At 48.0% G+C, this 17707-nt stretch overlaps 1 protein-coding gene across 2 annotated transcripts in view; it reads right to left on the bottom strand.

Moving 5' to 3' along the window:
• Positions 1-2130: 2130 nt before the first annotated feature.
• Positions 2131-17707, bottom strand: part of ADAMTS8 (ADAM metallopeptidase with thrombospondin type 1 motif 8) — a 30549-nt gene continuing 14972 nt past the window's right edge. For both annotated transcript variants that reach the window (XM_048827549.2, XM_075122179.1), the window contains 8 exons: positions 16736-16975; positions 15681-15813; positions 14698-14865; positions 13706-14004; positions 11300-11483; positions 10562-10734; positions 10275-10450; positions 2131-7450 (listed from right to left, as the gene is read on the bottom strand). In XM_048827549.2, coding sequence (XP_048683506.2) covers positions 6718-7450; positions 10275-10450; positions 10562-10734; positions 11300-11483; positions 13706-14004; positions 14698-14865; positions 15681-15813; positions 16736-16975 — 2106 coding nt within the window. In that variant the 3' untranslated portion in view covers positions 2131-6717. The remainder of the gene's footprint in view (positions 7451-10274; positions 10451-10561; positions 10735-11299; positions 11484-13705; positions 14005-14697; positions 14866-15680; positions 15814-16735; positions 16976-17707) is intronic.

Genomic DNA, 17707 nt, shown 5'->3' on the forward strand with positions numbered 1-17707 from the left:
GTCTAGGTCTAAACAGAACAACAGACGAGCAACCATGTAATACAAAGAAGATAAACTTTAGCCTCTATATGATGTCCAGCTGTGTTTTTGCAGAAGGCTTCTGGTGACAGCACAGACTAGAGAAGCAAAGCTTGTGGGAACCAACCATGGAATCAGACAAACTCAAGTAGAACATAAACAGAGTAATGGGTCAATTTCTGCTCAGAGACACCGGTGTAAATCCATAGTAACTCCACTGAAGTCAGTGGCGTTAGTGTTTAATGCCGCTAGGATAAATTCAGAAGGGATATATAAGATGCAAAGGGATATGTTATACCTTGCCAAGTCAGTAGGAGTCTAAGACCCCGGTTGAGCACAACACCTAAGTACGTGCTTAACTTTAAGCATGTGCTTAACTGGTTTGTTGAATCAGGGCCTAAGTCATTTAAGGGAAGGTAGAGGAAGTCCAGCTAACATGCGCGTTGAGAAAGGCAAACCATCTATATTATATGAAGTGAGACACCCTCTAAACTCAGTCCATACATCCAGATAAGTTTGCTAGCTAATATGAGGTCAGAAGTTCCAAACTTTAGCAGCTGTATTTTTAGAGGATGATGCTGCATTTATAATAATAAGGGGCAAATTCTGCTCTCTCTGACACCGATATAAATGCAGAGTAATTCATTTGGCAGCAGAGTTAAATGAAGAACGCAGCAGTCCTGCTATTTTAATGACTAGACCATAGTTCTTCTCGGGTCTAATAAGTCACAGAGTTCTGCAGTGCCTAACAACACAGCATAAGCAACCTGTAAAATGTAAACAACTCCTCAATTTCTCACCGATTTATTTTGACTGCCTCCTATCGTAATGTTTTATTTCATTATTTTAAAATCCAGAGAGAGATTTCTGAAAAGTTACATAGAAAAAGGAAATGTGAGGATCAGAAATAAGGCTCATGGCCTGGACATATAAAACACACAGAGGAAAGTATTCATGAAACCAAATCTAACCAGTGGAAAACAAAAACTGACAATGTGGTAACTTCCAGGAAGTCCTTTATTAAGAGATAAAGGCTAGCATTACAACTGGACTATCCATTTTCAAAGATTAACAAAACAAAACAAAACCCAGGATAAAACAAGAAAATGTTTCTTTGTTAAAATAAAATTAGAACGTTTATTTCTATTGGTTTGTTATGATTACAAAGCTTGATTGGAAATTGCGTCCTGATTTGCACACCAAACAGTAGTGAGACACCAGTTGTGTAACTAAGCAGTTAGAAAGATTAGCGAGATTTCCTCCCCCAAAACTCCACTGCGGGTGTACGATGGGGGCGGACAGCAGCAGCATGTTAAAACACAAATGGTCACACCTTCTTTTCAGACAGCTACTGTACAAAACAAAAATTCATAATAAATATCTTACAGAAGAGGCTCAGTACACTGCTACAATCCTTCACTGAAGGGAAACATATATACATCTTTCTCTCTATATATATCTCCTATATATAACTTATTTGACTTACATCACCATAAATGCTACAGGTTTCTAAGAGAAGGATAGGTCAGGAATTCCAAAACAATCATCACCCAGTGAAATGTATGTATCAGACCTGGGCCCCAATGCCTGGGATCAGAACACCACACAAAGAAGTTCTGATCCTGATCCAGATTTTGTGCTGAGAGCGAATCTCTAGTAGCTACAGTAACTGGAAGAGTGAGAACAAGAGACTCAAAAGGTCTGCTTAAAATAGACAGGATTGACATTGGCGTGAATGAGGAACTGGCAGGTTTCCTGCCCTTGTCACCTCGAGGTTAGCTCAACTTTTCAGTGGTCAGGGCTGGACCGCACATGCTGGCGTTAAAACTCTTAACGCTTAGAGACACAGGCCTGGGCTGAATAATATAAAACAACAGCACCAGTGTAAATGCTTGCTATAATGTTACTTCCATATCAAGGTTTAAGTGATTCGCTGTATCACGAGGGGGGGAATGCATCTGTGGTATAGAAAGCTCAGTTGAAAAAATACCATGGTGTTTTGCTGTATTGGTCAAGGACCAATACAGCAAAACACCATGGTATTTTTTCAACTGAGCTTTCTATACCACAGATGCATTCCCCCCCTCGTGATACAGCGAATCACTTAAACCCATGCTTAACTTTAAACTCATCTGAAGTCCACAGATCTACTCACATGCTTAAAGCCAGATGTGCTCTTCAGTACCTTGTTGAACTGGGGACGAAGATTCCTCTTTCACATTATTAGGACTAAGGGGAACACAAGCCAAGCTAGAAAGTAATTGGGGAGCTAATCAAAAATATCACGCTGATTGGGATTTGTCTGTAACCGGGAACTTGCACATGCAAGAAGTTCTAGCTAATGAACTGCGCCATGGACATAAACAGATGGAGGAGGTCTCTCTGCTTGTTTGACACCAGGGTGGACTTCATTATTAGCGCATATGTTTTTCTTGGCACAATCTCAGGGAAATCTCAGGTCAGAAATTGCAGTCTATCTCAAATGGGCGCTACAGCCTTGGGAGAAAAAACACATAGTTGCTTTTGAGTTAAACACTCACACACGAAGGAAAAAAATACCAAAGCAAGAAAGCATGACTTCAGCATCCAACTATTTGTTGGAGCGTGTGAGATGGTTTAAATTCCTGGAGCTAGAGCAGCGTTCCATGTATGTTCATTAGAGAGGCCTGAATTGAACCTCAAACTCTGGGGAAATTCAGCGCTGGATCCAAACTTTGCAGCTGTCCATTAGCTCCATAAAGGGGCCTAACAGAAATTCTGGATCCTCTATGCCGTGAACGTTTTCAAAGTCTGGATCCCGACGTGCACTCTCTGGCTCGGGTCCGTCCGTTTCATATATTGTGTAACATGCCGGTAAAATGATATTGGAGGAGAGTGCTATTGAGTTCATGACCTGTTCTACATACACATTTTCAGATCAGTGAAGGGAAGGTGAGAAACGTGTGAGCCACTGCGTCCTGAAGGAACCCAATGTGGATTTGTAAAGATTTCCCAGCATATTTGGAGGAGGGCAAACTTGAGATTCAGTGGTTTGATTAAAGGAAACAACCAGATCAGCAGGGGTCTTCTCTTCCCTCCAGCCGACCCCCAGGATAAGAATATCTTCACTGGGCTTCAGTGGAAGTTATCCATATCCTGCTGGAGGAAGATCAGGGCCTGAATGTTCTAGGTCTTCAAAATTAAGCTAGATGTCTGGTGAGGACAGGCTTTCTGGAAAGATTCCTGGTCCAAACAGCCGTTCTCATGCTATTTTGGCACATCTGCACCCAGAACCTAGAAATGCAGACGCAGCGGTGCTAAGGTTCTCTCTGGGTTCAGCTCAGGTTTGGGGCCCAGGTTTGGGTCAGTTCTTATTAAGAGGTGGGTAGGAACCAACCCTCCTTACTCCAGCTTCTGGTAAGAGTTTAAAGCTCAAACCTCTCTCTGTAAGGGTCTAGATCCAAACCTCAAGGTTGAATAGGCCATGCTTTTGGATCTGGATTTTGAACCCCTAAATCAGGAGCTTTCAGATCTGGGATTTTGGTTCCGCCCAGTATTGAGATACTGGTTGAAATATTCAAATGCAGCCAGAGAATTTAACCACACACCTTTGCACGAGCTAGCTAGATTTCCTGAAAGAAAGGACTAGAGTTTAATTGAAGAACCAAAATGTTTGTTTTCGCACTTCTCCTATTCCTGCTGCCCCTTATATTAAATACAGTGCACCCAGCAGCCAGACTTTTCTTTATTCAAGATTAACAAAACTGACTTCTCTTTCACTATCCCAACTCCATTCGAAGGTGGAAGGGTCAATCCCCTTACCTTTTTCCTTGGCGTGGCTGTTTAATGGGGCCCTTTCACGTGGGCCAAGCTAGCAGAATGTTAACACTGGTCTACTCAGGGAGTGGGTAAAGGTCGGGGAGCCCCCTAGCACACTTCACGTAGCAGCTTTAGTTTGAAAGGTCACCGACTGCAGGAAAAAAAAGAGGGACCCCACTGTGGATGTTGTCTTGGGGCACCCCCCATAATGAGGTTGCCAGAGCACATTCTGCATGCAGTGCCAGCCCCAGGAGGAGCAGCAAGTCAAAGATGCAGGAGTCAATTTTTGGAATAATAACAACAGCGAAAAAAAAAAAAAATAAACGAATGGCTCTTACAAGGGCTTGCAGCCGCCCACCACACAGTGCGCCCTCAGTGCTGACATCTGTGGTTGAAATAGCTTCCGTCGGGCCTCATCAAACACTCCCATTCTGTAACAATACTTTGCTGACCTTTAAGGAGCTGACTTTGGCCAGGCTGCTCCTATACAGATAGAAGACCTACAGCATGACTGCAGCTAGCCTGTGTCAGCTCACTTGGGCTCACAGGGCTAAAAATTGCAGCGTAGACATTCAGGCTCAGGGTGGAGCCCAGGCTCAGGGACCCTGCAATGGGGGTGGATCTTAGAGCCTGGGCTCCAGCCCGAGCCCAAACCTCTACGTTGCTATTTGCAGCCCCACAGCCAATCCCTGTGAGGCTGAGTCAATCGACCTAGGCTCGGTGTCACTGTGTAGACATAGTCACAGGTACAGAGAACAGACGTGATTTCCCCAAGGTCAGAAAGCAGCTGCAAAGCCAGGAACAGAACCGGGGAATCCTGCCTCCTAGTAATCTGCTCTCACCACTATTCTGATGGGGAAATGCTGGCATGTCCCTCCCTATAGTACGGACTTTGCTTGAGCTAGCAAAACCTAGAATTAAAATACAGGGAAAATAGGGTCAATAGATTTTAGAACCCTTCCCCTCCACCGAATAGTTTTCAATGATCACAGAATCTTATCCTCCAGGAGGGTCACCCAGCCCTAATTAGAAAAGGACACACATGAGACAGGCAGAGAGAGAGAGAGAGACAGACAAATGGAGACCTTTTTAGTTCTCTGTGGTTTGTTTCCAACAATTAAATGGAAGCCGTACACATGCGAGACAGAGAGAGAGCATCAAAAGAGAGAAAGATGCTCAAGAGTCCCCAGGGTAGGGGCATAAGAAAAGGGAACTTCTGGGTAATATGAGGATCCCCTATTGAGAAACTTTGATGAAAAGTAAATTTGCACATTTTCCCTAAAGCCAGAGGCTGCTAATAGCTCTGATCAGTCTCACCGGATGCGTAGCACAGGGCGCTTGCTTCGAAAGGTGAAAGTTCAGAGACTGGCCAGATGTCTGCACTAGGGACAGACAACATCTGGGTCAGAGAGAGAAGAGCTGGCTACATTACTTAGCTCTGGTGGCAATCCCTGCTGGGGAAAAAAAAGAAAAGACTCCAGCCTTGGGAGAAGCTGTTTTAGATGTTCTAGTCAGGACTGGTCAGATGGAGAACAACACTAGGGCAAAGTAGTGGGAGAATTGACTGTAAACCAGGGAGGGTTTCTATGCGCAAGGAAACACTAGCTCGCACCCTCCTGGTCAGGAGGCAAGGCATAGTTGAGATGCAGCATCTAGCTTATATCATGCAATAAATATTTCACTCTTCAAAGCACTGTACAAACATCAGCTAATCCTCATGACATCTTGTTAATCAGGGTAGTGCCAATAACCCCATTTTACAGCTGAGGAAGTTGAGGTTAAGTGACTCACCTAAGGCCGCATAAAGGAATGAGTGTCCTTTAGGCTCAGGAGGAGCTGGAGCTCAGTCCCCTGCTCACAGTGCTATGCCTCCTGCAACAGTTCATTGGTTGTCTGTGCAGGCTAACTGAGAGAGACAAGTCGGAAAGATTCAGATGGGCATGTGCAATGCTGGATTTGACTTTGCAGGTTGACTTTTCACAGGGCTTCCACTGCAGTGTGCACCACTGATGGACCGACTTTGTCCCCTCTCCTTCCATCTGTCCAGATGGTGGACAGCCATATATAACCATCTAAGAAAAGAGATGGCCCTGAACAAGCCCCCTGGATCCAAACACCCCCAAACGTTGGGATAAAGGGGACCGAAATCGGAGCCACAATCCACAACAGAAGTTTTGCAAAGGGGCCCAGCTTCAAACGGGCTGAACCAAAGCCCTGGGTCCGAACACCACTACTGGAATTTACCAAATTAGTAGAAGGTCACGTTTTAGGCTTCTGCTCTCACAGTCTTCACCGAAGAACATGGGAATTGTACCTGAGTAATGGTGGCAGGATCAGGCCCTTTGTCCCACACAGGTTTTTTTTTTAAAAAATCTTTGTTAAACTCAGGGGTGCTGGAACAATTTGTATAGTGGGGGTGCTGAGAGCCATTGAACCAAATTGTGAACCCTGAATGTAATGGAAACCCCTTCAAGCCAGGTGGTGCAGCTATCCTACCCCTCAGCCTCCCTGCAGATGAGTCTCTCAGGCCACATATGGTAAATAATGGAGAGTGGGTGGGCATGGCTGAAACTCAGGTCGTTCTTTTGGGAAATAGCCTAGAATATGACTCTCTCCTTAAATTAAAATTCATCTGCCATTGACCGGTAAAAATAAATCACATGACTCCTCCCTTCCCCCGGGCTATTTCCTCCCCCCCTCCCCTTGAGGTAGATGTCTATTGGCAGGGGATGAAACCAGAAAAGAGTCTTCCAAGCAGGTCTGCCCCCCGGGGGCCTGCTCAGGTCAATTAGTGCACGTTCACTTTTAAACCTACGTCCCTGCTTGACTTGCCAAGCCAGGTCTGGTCTGGTTAATAGGTGGCTACGTTATGCGTCTCCGATGCACTAGGCCTGCCCAGGCTCAGCATTCTTGCAGTACACAGGCAGCCGTCGCCGTCTGGGGTGGGGGCGAGCTGCATTTCTCAGGGGCTACAATCTTTCCTTCATAGTCAATGCAGGTGGCGCTCCGTGTCCGCACTCCCTCGCCGCAAGTTCGGGAGCACGGCGACCAGGGGCCGACGCGCCAGATGGGGCACGGGAGGTCACCGCAGGGCTTGATGTCCTCAGGCTTCAGAGCCTTGTCGCAGGTGGCAGAGGCCTGGCCCTCCACATCCCGGCATTCCACCGTTCGCCTCTGCCAGCCAGAGCCGCAGGTTTTGGAGCACTCGGACCAGTCTCCCATAACCCACTGCGAGGTCAGCATGGGCTGGATGATGTTGGCGGATTTCTTCTCCTTGACCTTCTGCTTGCTAAAGGGGACGTCCTTGGGGATGAAGAAAGTGTACTTCACTTTGGGCGGGAAGACCTCACTGGAGACGGTCAGCAGTTGGACGGTGAGAGATTCCGGAAGCTGCTGGAAGCTCTGGAGCCGCTCCAAGGTTGTCAGAGAGCCGCTGTACTTCAGGATTGTCCCCTTCACCAGGAGGTCTTGCTCCATGGCTGAAATGGCAAAGTCTCCATTCAGGAGGTACTTGCCGTCCAGGGTTCTCAAAGCCAGGTAGTTTCCATCGTGTCGGACCCCTCGGTGGCTGCGTTGTTTGATGTCAATGTTGGTAGCTCCAGCAGGGATCGTGACAATGTCATTATATCCATACCTGCATGAATCAAGAGGAGATGGTTGTCGTCCTGAACTTACAAACAAATTAGTACAGGGACGGGATAGCATATTGCCCATGACAAGCTTGACCTAATCAGCACTCCAGTGCTGTGGCCAGGAAATTCTGCGACAGCCTCTGATAAAAAGTTAAACAGGAGGGTTTTTCTGAACAAAATGTGAAAATGGGCCGTGCAATCAATTATTTATTTTGATATGAAATTTCCTTTATTTGACACTGCCCCTAAATTTTTACATTGCAATGGGGCTGCAGAGTTTTGTACTGAAAGCTCAGATCCGTATTGGGACCTCATCACGGACACAGAGGAGAGTTTTGACAGCTGGGTATGAGGCAGCTGGGGATTTTGATACCTGGGGAGGGATCAGTGACAGTTTGGAGCTGGAGGATAAGAACACTGGCTGGATGTTTCTGCTAAAACAATCAGCAGTTACTGATATTTATATTGTCCTCTTTAGGTTTCAGAGTTAACATCTCCTGTGAGACGAGGAGGGCAGTTCACACCTGTCTGAGCTATTTTTCCAGGCCGTCTGCAGATTCAGGCAGGTATCTCTGCATTGGTTGCACTTGGTTCATAGAATATCAGGGTTGGAAGGGACCTTAGGAGGTCATCTAGTCCAACCCCCTACTCAAAGCAGGACCAATCCCCAATTTTTGCCCCAGATCCCTAAATGGCCCCCTCAAGAATTGAATTCACAAGCCTGGGTTTAGCAGACCAATGCTCAAACCACTGAGCTATCTGGTTTTCTTTGCAACCATCAGAGACAGCAACTGGGTTTTAAAAAAAAGGAAACAAGATTCTGGAGTGCAGTTTTGCCGCTGGGCTGGATTCCAGGGCAAATTGTGTTGCTGTCGAATCCTGGAGTACACAGGGGCCTAGGGACTGCAGTGTGAGCACTGAGTCATGGCTGTGGACTAAAAGGCCTTTAAGTCAGGGACACTCTGTCATTGTGCCTTGTACATTGTCTGTGCTCAGCAAACAATAATGATCATCTGTGACAGGTATGAGGCAACACACTAGAATCCAGCACTTGGCACAAGTCAGCACCTGTAACCGACAGGAATATTCACACATGGCATTTCAAGGGCTTGCGTTGTGGCTGGCAATTATGCGTAGAGTATTTTGGAACAAAGCCTTAGGGTCGAATTCTGCTTTCCGTCGCGCTGGCATCCTTAACCCTGATCTTAATAGGATCTCTTGTAGATTAAATCCTTTTGGCTGTCATTACCACGTTAATCTCTCTTTAGTCAACCACAAACAATTCATTGGCAAATGGAAGTTCCATTCATTGTGTTCCCTGGAAGGAAACCATTTAGGAAATCTAATTGGACTTTGGGAGTAATCTCGCCACATGGAATTTGATATCTCAGCCCTTTGTTACTCTCTTTCCAAGAAGCCTTTTATATTGGGCTCTGTTGGCTAGCATTATTCTGCTTGAAGTTTAACCTTTAAGCACACAGGGCCAGCTCTTCGGATGGTGTCAGTTGCCACAGTTCTATTGATGTTAGTGGCAATACACTGATTTATACCCTCTTTAAGCTCTGGCCCAGACAACAAAACTCACCAGCGTGTCAGGCCAGCATGAGATCATTGAGCCATGCAAGCATTGCATAGGTCTTGTGCTGGCCCACTGCACGCAGGTGAAATTCAACCTCTCCGCTCAGGGCAAGGACTGACTTTGTGTGCTTGGTAGAGCACCAAGCCCATGCCAGTGGCACCAGATAATGTTGAAAGCAACAGGCACTGATTGGGTTACATAAGGAATAAACTTTGCAGAAGTTTCATGGAGTTTGAGGCAGAGATAACGAACAGAACAGGGTCACTTGACTGGATTCGGAGCTCATTTACACTAGTGTAAATCCAGGTTAACGTTATGGAAACCAACAGAGTTACGCCTGATTTATACTGGTGCAAAGTAGATCAGAATCTGCCTGACTAACAGGTAGTTTAGAGTCTAAACTTGTGTGTGTGTGTGAGAGAGAGAGAGAGAGAGAGAGAGAGAGAGAATTGTTTTTGCAACCTTAATAATATCATGATACCTTTAAAAGTTAATGTTAAGAGGTATTTTTAAAAAAATATATTTAAAGTTTTTCCTGCAATTTTGGCATCCACAACATTGCAGCACTTAGATAGCACATAAGAATCAGAAAGTGTAACGGACAAGGGACAAAATGTTAGTCTGACCGGGTCTGGGTTCACTATCCAAGCTGTTTCAAGAGTAAAAATTAAAACAAATGGGGAAGAGTAACCTAGATGATTAAATCTGAAATAATTGTCAACATCTGACATGCTGCTGGTCGTCTGTGTAAGGAGATATGCTTTTAGTAATGTGTGGGGGTATTCTTTGCTCGGCTACACCCTGTGTGAATGTATTAATGTCAGTGAGGTTGCAGAGGTGTAACTGAGTGAAGAATCGGTTCAGAGGCTGGATCCTGAGCTACTGTAGATCAGTGGAGCTCCACTGAAGTCTAGTGTTTGGCCCCTTGGGAAAGAGCCTTGGAAACAGTGACTATGTTTTATGATTAAACCCCTTTTTTCACTGGGCTTGATCCTGCAAAGCTCCCATTAGCCGGAACGATGGAAAATCAGGACCTCTGAGAGCATCTGTCCAGAGTTTGCAGGTTGTTTGGGGGTTTGATCCTGCCAGGGGCTGAGTGAGTATCAGGACCATTATGAGGTGAAAGCTGCTGCTCCAAAAACATCCCCAGGAGAGACAACCCTCTCTCACTTGGTGCACCTTTACGCTACGATCATGTCCTTCCAACACACCCTGGAATACCAGGCTTCAACCTTCCCAGGACTTACTTGGATCTGTTGAGTGAGCCAGATATTTTCCTGCATGTTGACCCATTGCCACCGCACACCCCACACTTGTCGAGCTTCTTGGAGGAGCCAACCACGTGGTCACAGCCAGCTTTGATGCACTGCCCGTGGACACAGATGGAGAGGGTCTCTGGCCCACACAATGTCCCATCGATCACCTGGGCCATAAGAAGCAGACAATAATGAGACAGTTCCATGACCCCAGCTGGGGCCTTTCATTCAATTATATTCCAGGCAAGGACAATAATAATTAAAGGCAAGTGTCTTACTTTGGCCTCAAATACTTTGAATTCGCTCCTCCCTCTGGCTCGGCAAAAGAGCTTGCAACGGTCCCGGGGGGACACCCCTGAATACTTGGGGAGCCACTCCAGCAGATTCCCATCCAGATCTGTGAAGTTGTAGCTGTTGTACTTTTCGCACTGCTGCTCTCTAAAGCTCTTCCCTGAAAGGAAGGGGAAATGTGACCCGACAGCAACCTAAGGGCAATGAATCACTTGCCTGAAGTCTTACAAATGGCATCCATCCAGTCAGTGAGCTATGCTTGCTGCTTATCTGTGCATACACACTGCAAGTCTCACCAGTAGACCCTGTGGGAGCTGGTAGCTGGGTGGATACCCCTACCAGAAGACTGTGGCCAGTTAACCTGCCAATGGCTCTTGGGGAAGTGGTGACTGGGGAAGGGGTGGTTTTGATGAATAAGCCTGATGGTAAGTGTGGGATGGGAGGCCGTGAGCTGCCTCCAGAAGCTGGGTGAGGGATACTCTGATTGTCTCAGTGGCAGACAGAGCCCTCCCTGTCTCCCTAACATTACGCTATGCAGTGCCTGGCAGTCAGATCTCAGCAGACAGGCTGCTGCCATCCATAATGCCTCCTAAATTATATCGATAGCTGTACAATGGCTCCTTTCACTCCTGCACTGGGAAATCCGGCCGTTCTCTCTGGAGCGTCTGCAGACGGAGCCAGGGATATTGTGTGGAGGGTAGTGTGACTTGCAAACAGCGGATTACCATCCAGCGGGCATTCCTCTGTGCGGCATGACTGATATTTGGCTCTCTGACCCTCGCAGTATTTTCCACCGTTCTGAGGTGCAGGATCATTGCAGTCCCGGTACGAGAAGTGCACTCCTCCTCCGCACGTCCTGGAACAGGCTCCCCACGGGCTCCAGGGGCCCCAGTTCCCATCCACCACGGGCTGCAAGACATTGCAAAGGATTCTGTTACAGAAGGCCCTTGTTACGGCAATGAAATAAATCAGTAATAATCTTTTGCTCTTATCTAGCGCTTTTCAGCAGTAGATCTCAAAGTGCTTTACAAAGCAGATCAGTATCATCTCCATTATACACATGGGGAAACCAAGGCACGGGGAGGGAAGTGACTTGCCCAAGCATTAGGCCAGTGGCCAAGCCAGGAATAGAAGCCAGGTCTCCTGAGTCCCAGTCCAATGCACTACTCACTAGAGAGGCCATTTGTGGGATGTTCAAAAGGGTTCTGAGTACCAAAGATGGACAATCTCAGCCTATACAGGCAAGCCTAAGTGCCTAAGGGACGTGGCTGCTTATGGTGGCAGGCTGTTAATGGCCTAGAAGTTATGTTACAGTGTGTTTGTCTGTCAGGCGGTGTGTTGCTGTCGCCCGGGGTCGCTGGCAGCGTTCATTTCTAAATAGATAAATATGACAAAAAGGTGTTCTACAAAACCCGATGGAGGTCAAAATATTTTTTAAAAAAATGCAGCCAAGCCACATGCTCTGGCTGAGGTTTAAACATCCCCTGTGACATTTGCAACCCAAACCTTGCAGCATCACGGGAGACCCAGACAGGGAACAAGCCTGTGGTGCCCAAGCGAAACGGAGCAGTCCACGTCCCTCGTGCCAGCTGAGTGACGTGCAGAAAGCAAACAGCGAGCAGCAAGGGGGGCGGGGTAGGGGGGAACACAAATATGATTGTTTGCACATTAAAAGATCATTATGATTGCAGCAGGAGCCCACAAAGGACAGGAAACTCACAGTTAAAGGAGTAAAGAGCCGATACTTTGGCACACTAGGAGAGGTGTTCTCTCCTCAGTTCTTAGCCTCTGTACTCAGTAGCAAGGTCATGAAGGCCAGAGGAATCACACCAGAGGAAAGCGGTTGTGAATTATGACTCAGCCTTGTGATTTTTATCCTGACATTGATCCTGTCATGTAAATATGGAGGGCAAATAAAGGACTACAGCACCAGTGAAATGACCCCATATGTTGCTGCCTAACAGTGCTGACGGGGGCCCTGATCTATCAAAGCACTTATGCACCTGCTTATCTTTAAGCACCATCAACTTTAATGAACCTATTCAAGTGCTTACAGTTAAGCGCATGTTTAAATACTTTGCTGCACTGGGGCCTGATTCAGACGTAGCTGATCTCCCTGTACGTTCCCAGCGGGGAAAGAAAATGACTCAATGGCACAAGGACAATCTGCTCTGTCGAGTTCAGACCAGCGCAAACCATAATGCAATTCACTGCAGAGTTAATCTATGAGCTGGCCTTACCCAGCACAGGCTGAAATAAAAAATCTCTCAGTGTAACATGCCATCAGAGGAGATATTCACAAGAAAACCAGGTAAATCAAAAGATATGAGCCCTTCCTGGATACAGGTTAGGACGGACTAGGATAAGGGAACCGCCTCCCCCCCCCCCCAATTTTGTAACATGAGGTGCTTCATTTATAAATTACCAGATGTCTAGGAGCCCAATTCTAATTGGCATAAACCTGATCCACAGGGATCCACATTAACAGACTGGATTACAGGATCAGGGCCATCGACACTATCAGCAGTTAACACTCACACCCAGAATATTTGCTCATCTTGTCTCTTCCTTGAGAGCCGGGCAGAAATTGTTTTGTGTTTGAGTTCACCCTCCTTGGATGTAGGCAATGAGGAAGTAGGGTCTAGCAGTCTGAGCACAAGGCTGGGAGTCAAGACTTCAAGGTTTTAATCCCATCTCTGCTAGTGAGTTGCCATGTGGCCTTGGGCAAGTCACGTCGGCTCATTGCCTTAGGTTCCCCACCTGGGGTTAACAAGACTTCCCTGGCTCTTGGGAGCAATCATGTATGCAAGTGCTAAGTATTAACTCTACTTAGATAACAAACTATTTGTGGCAGATGCTCTCTTTTTGTTCTGTGTTTATACAGCACCTAGCGCCGTGGGCTCATGTGCCATGACTTGGGCTCCTAGTGCTACCACAATACACATAAGAATGATAATATGGCCTTCAAGGCTGGGCAATGCCTAAAGCTCAGCTGCTTTTTAAAGATGATTGTGGAGAGGAAGATCATGGGCAGATGCCAGAGGGCCCGGCTCTTCAGCCTCATTCGTGGTGAATAGTTCTTTTACCCAGGTAGAGACAGATCATCTCTTTCCCATCAGCCATTCTGTTACCTGGGGCTTCCTCGCATCTTGTGCCACGCAGCTGCCATCCCAGCACAGCCTGCCCACTCCACAGGGCGTACCGTCTGCCCACGGCAAGCTGCCATTTTTGGTGTGACATAGGGGCTCCCTGGTGTCCATTCTACACCACAGCTGTGCACAGATGTCCTCGTCAGTGGTGTTTGGGCAGTGCCGGAACTCCTTGCCAAAGATCTGCTGGCACTGGCGGTCCAGGTCGTACATGGAGAGCTGGCCTGGAAGGTCTGTGGGGAGGACGATGGGTTCGGCTGGAGCATCAAGCAGACAGTCACCTAGTCAGCAAACAGGGCAAAGCAGAGTGAGGCTGGAAATGAAGGAGTTTACCATTCAGCTAAGGCATAGTCCTGGGCTCCTAGGGGCCAGCTCCATTCTCTTTTGCTGTCCAGCAGGGATGACTTTATTATCTCTATGCTGTCCCTGATCAGTGGGCGTCACGTCTAAGCCGGCAGTATCCCCCAGTGAAGCAATTCCTCAGCTGCCATTGGCTGCATGAAGCTGCCCCAACACCACTGCTTCCCGAGCATAACTGGGACGCCCCAGTGCACGGTGTCTGTGACGGAGAGCTTATAAGCCAAGCAGGTGGGTAAAAGACTGATATGGGACCTTGGGGGCCTCTGACCTATTCAGGCTTTGCCTGGCTAAGATGTCAGCCAGGGCCCACTGCCTGCCTTTCACAGCTTGCGTGTTCCAACCTGCCGCGGTGCTTGGACTGGCCTAGGAGCCGTTAGAGATGAAGTCTGTGCACCCAGCTGAACAGGAGCCAGGGATATCAATAGGGCCATATTGTCAATGGCATATAGGCACCAAAGGATGCAGATGGGCTCGAATGGGATTTTCAAAAGTGCCACAGCAGCTTAGGGGCCTAAATATGTTTGAAAATCTGGCCCTGGAGGACCTGTGCTGGTCTGGGTCCCCGTGGTCTGGAATAACCCCAGCCATCCAGTGGGTACTGAATTGATTCCTACCATGTCCCCCGTCAAGAAACTCTGTGAGGTACATGGCGCTGCAGGGGGACCAGGGCAGGGTCTTGTTCAAGTGGACAAAGAGAGGCGCCATCATGTGGTGTTTTCCCAGGGGCCCAAAGAGCCTCTCACAGGTCTTGGAGTCGTCATGGGGCATGCTGAGCACGTGTCCTGGAAGAGGAGAGCACCTGAATGTTAGCAAGCCATCTTCCTCCCTCCTCCCATCCTCACTAGCCTACATCCTCTCTGAGTACATCCCGACTGGCCTCTGACACTTCCCGCCCTTCTCAGGCTGACAGCCTTGTCGTGGGTTTGAACGGGGAATCCCCATCTGCTTCCAGGAGAGTCCCACACACAGAGAGCCCAAGGGGAGCACCTCTCCTAGGACAGGCATCAGCCAGGTGTAGGCAAAAGCAGGTGCCACCATAAAAAGGGAATGTTCAATACAAGAGCAAAGGACCACAGTGAATAAAAAGAAAAGGGTTTGGAGTGCTTGGGCCAGATCCTCAGCTAGGGTAAAGTGGCATAGCTTGACTGCAGGGGAAAAAAAAAAAAAAGACGTTTGGTGCCATCATCTTGTTTGCTCTATTTGGGTGTATTACCTCTGCCCCCACCCTGGGTCTGCCTGGTTTATTGAGCTGATAAACTCTTTGGGACAGGGACTGTCTACACTCTGAGCACTGAGCAGTACCTGTCACAGTTGGGCCCTGATCTTGATTGGCCCTTAGACACTAATATAATAAACATCATTTATAATAAAATAATAATAAATAATAATAATTAAAGTCAACGGAGCTACGCCAGTTTACAATGGTGTACACCAGTTGAGGATCTGGCACTCCAGTTTAAACTGCCCCCTCCCAGCCCCCCTGACTTGAGAGAGACTTCAGAGCCGAGAAGCTGGAGCTATAAAGACCCTGCCATGGATTCTGCTGCAGTGGCCCGGCTGGCTGTTCCTCGAGAGCGTGCCATACAAAAGGAGTTACCTAGTTCATGAGCCAAGGTGTAGGCAGCCTGGAGACCCTCATCTTCAATCACAGAGCAGCTTTTGTTCGGGTCACACATGGTGCCAATGTCTGCCACTCCCAGGGTGTCGCAGCTCTGGTGCCCACAGAAGTCCTGTGTTTGAAAACGGAACCAGGGGAAATATAGTTAGAGAAAGCATGGGTCCCCATCTGATTCTATGGACTCATGGCCTGTATAGATTTGTAGGAATATGGCTAACCAGGGATCTATCGATTGTTCCGTTAGCATGCCACTCCCTGGGACTGCAGGAGCCCTGGGGTCTATTCCCACTTCTAGCTTTTCCTTGTATGTTAACCTGTGTCTTGCTACATAGATTGCTGAAAGAACTGTCTATGTCTGTATGTTTGTGCCAGGAGATGGTACTGCACGTTAGACTCAAATCTACCAAGCTCTCTCATGCTTGAGGCATAGATAAAATGAACTCCTAGATCATTGCTGTCTATAAATCCCATGGTTCTGTGATATGAAAATAAGTAAGACAAGATGTGGCCTATTAACTGACTACTAAGTGAGATTCCTCGAGCAGCTGGTTTTCTAAAATTCACTGTTATGGGATCTGTAGGTCAGTGAGTTTCCAAGGAGTTTTCATCTCTTCCTTTTCTCTGAAGTTCTGATGCCTTTGCTGGGCACTTGATGATGGACCAGAAAGAAAATATTTAATGGAGAGGAAGGACAGCTTTATGAGTAAGCACTGGAGTGGGAATCAGGAGATCTAGCTTAAACTCCCAGCTCTGCCTCAGGGTCCCTGTGTTACCTTGGACAAAGTCATGTCATCTCTCCGGGTCTCAGTTCCCCACCACGGATGTGGAAATAACAGTCTACACTCTAAATAGAATGTAAGAGCCTTGGAGAAGGGACCATCTCTTAGTAGGTGTATGTACAGCACCTAGCACTGTTAGAATATTGGACTGGAGAGGTATAGTTCTGCCCCCTCCTTATCTCCCTCTATGCTCCAGGCCATGGCCAAGGTAAATCCCATATGGATTCTGGTCTGTCAGCGGCTGAGACTACAGACCTGTCTAGTCAGCAGGACGGCAGTGTCATAGTGCTCTGGGTGACGGTCACTCGCGGGGTTGAAGCTCTGTTGCCAGTTGCAAAAGTTGCGCAGCGTGAGCCCTCCATTATCGGACACTTCCGGCCCGGCCTTCTCATCCTCCACAACCAGCACCTTCACCACCACCAAACTGACGGAGTTCTTCAGGGTAGGGTGCTGGTAGATCCGAGCGGCCACTGACATCAGGGTCAGAATGTGGTTCTGAAAGGAGAAAGGCAGGCGGGCAACCAGAGGGTTAAACCCTTGGGTCCAAAGTATACAGCGTGAAGCCTGCCACTTTCTGTTCCTTCGCAGGGGCCGCTAGTTAGGGTTCTATTAAGTCCCGGGCACTAGGGACGAAGCAATACAACCTTCCTGACAACTTCTACAGCGTCTAAAGGGGGCACCTAACAAACATCCTCAATACGCTCCATGGGCCGCATTTTCCATTGCCCTGCGCATTGGGCAGTCATTTACACCAGCCCAGAGGGGGCATAAAATTCTTACACCTGTTCTGTACTGGTTTAAATTATAACCAAGGTGCAAGACCAGGGAAAATCAGATCCCCTAGATCGGGGGGGCCAACCTGAGCCTGAGAAGGAGCCAGAATTTATGAATGTACATTGCCAAAGAGCCACAGTAATATGTCAGCAGCCCCCCATCAGCTCCCCCCCGCCCCCCGGCCCCCGCTCCTAGTGCTTCCCGCCCATCGGCAGCCCCGCCGCTCCCCCTCCCTCCCTGCACCTCCTGATCAGCTGTTCCTTGGCATGGAGGAGGCTCTGGGGGGAGGAGTGAGGGCATGGCAGGCTCAGGGGAGGGGGCGGGAAGGGGCGGAGGGGGGGCAGGAGCTGTGGCAGAGTCGGGGGTTGAGCAGTGAGCACCCCCCGGCACACTGGAAAGTTAGCGCCTGTAGCTCCGGCCCCGGATCCGGTGCCTAGACAGGGAGCCGCATAT

The sequence above is a fragment of the Caretta caretta genome, chromosome 22 (genome assembly GCF_965140235.1).
Source record: "Caretta caretta isolate rCarCar2 chromosome 22, rCarCar1.hap1, whole genome shotgun sequence".
NCBI lineage: Eukaryota > Metazoa > Chordata > Testudines > Cheloniidae > Caretta > Caretta caretta.